The sequence below is a fragment of the Gekko japonicus genome, unplaced genomic scaffold (genome assembly GCF_001447785.1).
Source record: "Gekko japonicus isolate JY-2015 unplaced genomic scaffold, Gekko_japonicus_V1.1 scaffold2344, whole genome shotgun sequence".
Taxonomy (NCBI): domain Eukaryota; kingdom Metazoa; phylum Chordata; class Lepidosauria; order Squamata; family Gekkonidae; genus Gekko; species Gekko japonicus.
The window spans coordinates 142,197-148,196 of record NW_015160903.1 but is presented as its reverse complement, the minus strand read 5'-3'; the positions used below and the strand labels follow the sequence as shown (position 1 = coordinate 148,196).

Here is a 6,000-nt window from a genome sequence, read left to right as displayed (position 1 = left end):
AATGGAGTGAAGTCCAATCAGCTTCCATATGCAAAAGACCTTGAAACACTGGGCGGGACTGCACAAAGCAGCCAGTCTTCTGCCAGCGTCTTCTGACTGACAGTTCAAGCATCCATACACTAAAGGGGCCAACTTTAGAATTTTGGCACCCACTACTCTTTTATTATAAGGGAGAGATAGATTGTAAATCCACAAATATTGGTCTGAGACTACACCCTGACTTGCTCCCTTTTGGTTTAGTAGAGATAGCCAACCACCCCAATTAGTTTTGTTCATTACTTCAGAAATTATTATTGAGAATTTGTTTTATAAACGAGTTTATTATATAACCCCAGCAAAGCTCAATGGAGATGTCCAAATCTGCATGGACTACAAGTGCATGATTAATAAGGCCCTCCAGGACCATGCTTACCCAGTCCTTGTGGTCAGCCACGTCCTGGCGTCCCTGGCAGGTGTGAAGATCTTCAGCAAGCTGAATTTCGCCCAGGTCTCTGTCAACGCACAGGGCATCCATCCGACGTCGGACAAGGTCCACGCCATCATTAATTCACTGGCGCCCATGTCCAAACCAGAGCTCCAGGCCTTTTGGGGACTGTTGAACTTTTACCACTCCTTCCTGCCCCATAACAGTCGTGGAGCCTCTGCACCGGCTCCTTGACAAAAAAAAGCCCCTTGGATCTGGGGCCAGAAGCAAGCCACCGCGTACCAGGCCATCAAAGAACTGCTCACTTCTAATGCCGTCCTTGCTCACTTCAATGAAATGCTTCTGGTCATCCTTGCCTGTGACACATCCTCGTACAGGGTAGGAGCTGTCCTTGGCCACCAGCTCCCAGACAGCAGGGAAGTCCCCATAGCCTACTATTCTCGCACCTTGTCTTCGGCCGAGTGCAACTACGCACAAATTGACAAAGAGGTGCTGGCGATCGTGGCAGGAGTCAAGAAATTCCATGACTACCTCTATGGGAGGCCCTTCACCGTCGTGACTGACCACAAGTCACTGCTGGACATGCTGGCCCCGGATTGCCAAATGACAGAGATGCTGTCTCCCAGGGTGTTGCACTGGTCCATCTTCCTGGCTGGCTACCAGTATTCACTCATCCATTGCCCTGGGAAGGTGATGGGTCACACCAACGCCCTCAGCCGCCTGCTGCTGCCCTCCTGCGACCTGGACCTGGCTCCAGCACATCAGATCCTGCTCCTTGAGGACCTGCCTGACTGTCCTCTTCAGGTTTTCAGCATGTCCCACCACACTGCCAGGGACCGTGTCCTCTCCCGTGTTTTGGACTGGGTGGGGAGGGGATGGCCCACAAGCTGGGTGGGCCCGGAGTTCACCACATTCTCCTCCCACCGGGATGAACTGTTGGCACATAAGGGCTGCCTGCTGTTGGGAAGCCGGGTGGTGGTACCAACACTATTGTGCTAACAAGAACTAGTGATACTTCACAAAACACACCCGGGGGTCGTGCGAATGAAGGCGCTGGCATGCAGCTACGTATGGTGGCCCAGCATGGACAGCGAGATCAAGGACTGTGTTAGGCACTGCCAGACATGCCAGGAAACCCAACCAGACCCCCCCCCAGGGCTCCGATGCACCAGTGGGAGTCCACCCACAAACCCTGGTCCAGGCTACACATGGACTTTGCGGGCCCCTTTCAGAGGCAGATTTTCTTTATCTTAGTGGACTCCTATACCAAATGGCTGGAGGTGGTACCAGTCTCCTCCACCTCTTCCAAGGCAGCACCCTTTGGTGCATCTTCTCCACCCACGGGCTTCCAGACACCATTGTGTCGGACAACGGAACACCTCAGGGGAGTTCCAGGAATTTATGGGCTGCTATGCAATCTGGCATGTCTGTTCCGCGCCTTTCCACCCAGCCACCAAAAGCCAAGCAGAAAGGATAGTAAGGGTCACAAAGGAGTCCCTCCGGCAGATCATTCATGGAGACTGGGATCACCGGCTCGTAGCATTTCTTTTTTGCCACCCTGTGACACCAAGCACCTCCACCAGCTGCAGTCTAGACAGGCTACACCCTGATCGCACTCCAGAAAACTACCCGGCAACTGAAAGTCAAGTAGCCCCCTGTGGGTTCTTCCCAGGTAACCCTGTTTACACCCAAATCTTTTCCAGTGGCCCATCCTGGATCCCCGCCAAGATCATCAGAGTAACAGGGCCCCTTTCCTATGAGGTGTCTACCTAGGACGTCCAGGTACTGTGGAAACACATTAACCAGCTCTGTCACTGCCAACTTCCCGCCGAGTTAGAAGAGTGCAACGCGGAGCTGCCATGCCCACCAGAACCAGAGCTTGAGGGGGAACAACCGCCAGCAAGCAGCCAGCCCATGACGACGCGCTGGAGCAAACGGCCATGAGTTTCCCCAAAGTTGCACCAACACCGCTACATCCCATTGACACCTTGGCTGCACCGGTGGCCTCCAATCCTGAGACCCTGGCCCCACAGATGGAGCTGCGCCATTCAAACCTCGAACGGCACCAATCAGCCTACTTAAAATACTTTTTCTGTTAATGTGCTTTTGAACCTTGGGGGGAGGGGTGTTATGTATTAAGCTCAAAGTGCACCAGAGAACTGACCTAGCTTGAACACCTAAACAATAGACTACTAGGATTCTGAAAGGGACCTATTGAACGGTAGTTATCTTGTAAATACCCTATCGCCGTGACGCGGGGGGGTGGGCGTTGGGTGTGTATTTTGTATGCATTTAAGCAGGGCTCTGGTCCTGCTAGAGTTGTCTTAGAGTTTAGTTGAAATCACTAACTATGAACTGAACACTCAACGTGTCTGAACCCAGTATATTTCACTGGGGAAAGCAGTTGGCAGGTAGTCTGTTGCAGAGAGAAAGTGGCCTAGAATGAAAGGGTTAAGCACTCACCCCATTTGCTCCCATCTAAGTGCCCCCCTTAGAATAGATTAGAAATATTGGGTTGGATTGAGGACAAAATTTCCACTTGTGCTAGAGCTCTTGAGTGAGGAGAAACATACACAAAAAAGGCTGCACTAGCCATTTTCACGAAATCAAACATAGTGTATCCTCACTGGGATATCTGCTAGTTCAAGATCATGTGCAAACAGTTTCTGGGAGGAAAGCTCTATGTGTTGTAAATCATCTTGTGTGAGCAGAACACCTATAAATCCATTTATATTTCTGCTCATGCATCACTGGATCCAAACCCATGTGTATTGTAGTGTTGGAGAAATTTGGGTTCAATTGGAGGGATCTAAATAAGCCACACGGGGCCTCAGTGGCTCAGTGGTTAAGACACTGAGCTGCGGACTGGAAGGTCTGTAGTTTGGCAGTTTGAGACCCTAATGCCGCATGACAGAGTGAGCTCCCATCTCTGGCCCCAACTCCTGCCAACCTAGCAGTTCAAAAGCAAGAAATTGCAAGTAGATAAATAGGTACCACTTTGGTGGGAAGGTAACAGCGTTCCATGCGCCTCGGCATTTAGTCATGCCAGCCACATGACCACAGAAATGTTGGCATGTTGCTGTCTGCCAGAATTACAGTATTGTCTTAATTATTTAATAAGAAGTATCTTACAGAATATATTCTGATATTTTTAAGGTATCCAAAGATCTGCCTGAGAAACAGAAAGAAACAGAACATCTGCTAAATAACTTGGTCCAGTTTGAACAACAGTTAAATCAACTAAGACTGTGGCTTTCCCCTATCAAAGATCAGTTGGAACTTTATAGTAAAGTGGGACAACCTGGAGCTTTTGACATTAAGGTAATTCTTTTCAAAATTATTTTTAGTGTTGCCATTTGTGTGTACAGTTGATCAGATGATGTGGTGTTTCTATGGGAATAGTGTTGTAAATGATGCAGAAGGCAAAAAAAGGGGAGGGAAATGGGGCTTTGGAAAAAAGGAAAAAAGGATTAACAAAAGTCCAGAGACACTTTGGCCATATTGTGCCCTATTCTGTGACCTCCAAATGTTCTCAGCTTCTTGTACTAATGCAGCCTTAATCTGTCTAGGAGCTTTTGTAATTATATTTCCCTTTATTTGAACATAAATGAGTACTCAGATTTGGGTGGATAGGTGCAATGGAAATGTGTTTAAAATGGAGTGGAGATTATGATATGAAGTAGTCAAATTTCACCTTGTTTAAATTTCACATTGACTTCACCGTATGTAAATACGGATGCATTGTACTGTAGAGTTTAAACAATGTGAAATCTTTGATTTTGGGGTGTGTGCACTGACCATATTACCTCATTCCCTTTGAAGACAATAGGATTTCACAGTGCTTAACTTTCACTGCTTTGTGCTATAGCTGTCCAGCTTACAATACTAGAGTATTTTTTGTCATATTCAGTGTTATTACTGTGGCTATATGAAAATACATAGGAACTTAGCTGCAAATGCACAATTGGTGTAATGGTTAGTGTGTCAGAGTAGAATGTGGCAGAATGCAGTTCAAATCCCTGCTCTGCCTTGGAAACTTGCATTATGACTGTCAAGAACCCAAGCCTGGGTCCACCTGAGTGTCCACTCATTTTTAAAAGAGCAGCACCCAGCTCTATGGGTCCTTGAGGTTAAATGCACACAAATAAAGCATATATATATATATGTTTATTGAACAGTTTAAAAAAAGAATAGCATTATGCAGTACAGTCTCTACTGCTCAGCAGCAAAGAAATTTTAAAAACTAACTTTCTATCTAATGAATTTAATACCTGCCATTAGATGGTTCACCTTCTTGCAGCATAAGAGTCCAAGCTATAGTCTAAAGCAGGGGTGTTGAACTCATTTGTTACGAGGGCCGGATCTGACATAAATGAGACCTTGTTGGGCTGGGTCATGTGTGTCATAAAACGTAATGTCAGGTAGCGGAGATATAAACTTTATAAAGGACACAAACACAAAGTTTTTTTAAAAACGTAAAATAAAAACATGCTTAAAACATTAGCACTCTCGCAATATTTTGCTTATTTAACAGTGTCTGATAACTGACACCTCTTGCTCTGAATTATTGCATCAAAATGTCTGTGCTGTTTCAATCTTGAGTATGTTGTTCAGGTATGTATCTGTAAGCTGCAAACCTATGATGACACAGCAGCAGCAGAACTGGAAGAAGAAGCCGAAGACAGCCAGTTCCACTGTGGGCCTGATAGAAGTCCTTCGGGGACCTCATCGGGCCCCTGGGCTGCGTGTTTGACACCCCTGGTCTAAAGCATTCTATACATAGCTGTCCATCATGATGTAGCATGACATATCAAAGCACAAGCATAAAGTTAGCATAACTTCTCTCTTTTCTGTACCCTAATTATAGCCTTTTGCCCCCAGAGATCAGATGGTTTTAACGCTCCAATCATAGTACTCTTTGATGGAGCTTTCCAGAGGCTGTTAGCAACCATTCCTAATTTCCCCCCCTTCCTATGTATGACCAATACGGGTTCTTGTAGTTAACCATTTACCTCATTTTGAATCTGGCTTTGAAAGAGATAAGGATGGTAACTGTAGGAAGGCCCAGATTATGAACACCTACAGGCCAGACTCTTTCAATAATCATGTTAATCCTTGAGAGAAACTAGAGTGCTTTGCCTCACAGTGACCTTGGGCTAGTCACACACTTTCAGTTGAACCTGTTCCTAACCTATTCCAGGAGCATGAAGGAAAGGATAATGTTGTAAGCCATTTTGGGTCCCCACTGGGGAGCAGAACAGGGTACAAATGAACTAAATAAAATAAAACAGATACTGAATGCCTTTGGGAAGAATTCATGAAAACAAACAAGTACATGCTTTAAACTTTGATTTTTCATCCCCCTGCTAAGTTTATCCATGTGCTGCACAAATATTATTTTATCTGTAGAATGCTCCCCCTGCTTTCTGTAATGTATAAATAAAAATGACATTCACCACTATACAGAGTCTTTGTAAGACATGGAATAACAATAATTGAATATAGCTGTTAATGCTTACTGCAAATCACCTAAATCACATTTATTCCTTAGTCCCTGTTGTAAAGGTGTGATTACA

The 6,000-nt window shown here is 45.7% G+C and overlaps 1 protein-coding gene across 1 annotated transcript in view; it reads left to right on the top strand.

The window, feature by feature from the left end:
• Positions 1-6,000, top strand: part of LOC107121128 (dystrophin-like) — a 230,112-nt gene that overhangs the window by 124,728 nt on the left and 99,384 nt on the right. Inside the window, exon 6 of the mRNA XM_015423996.1 lies at positions 3,581-3,745. Coding sequence (XP_015279482.1) covers positions 3,581-3,745 — 165 coding nt within the window. The remainder of the gene's footprint in view (positions 1-3,580; positions 3,746-6,000) is intronic.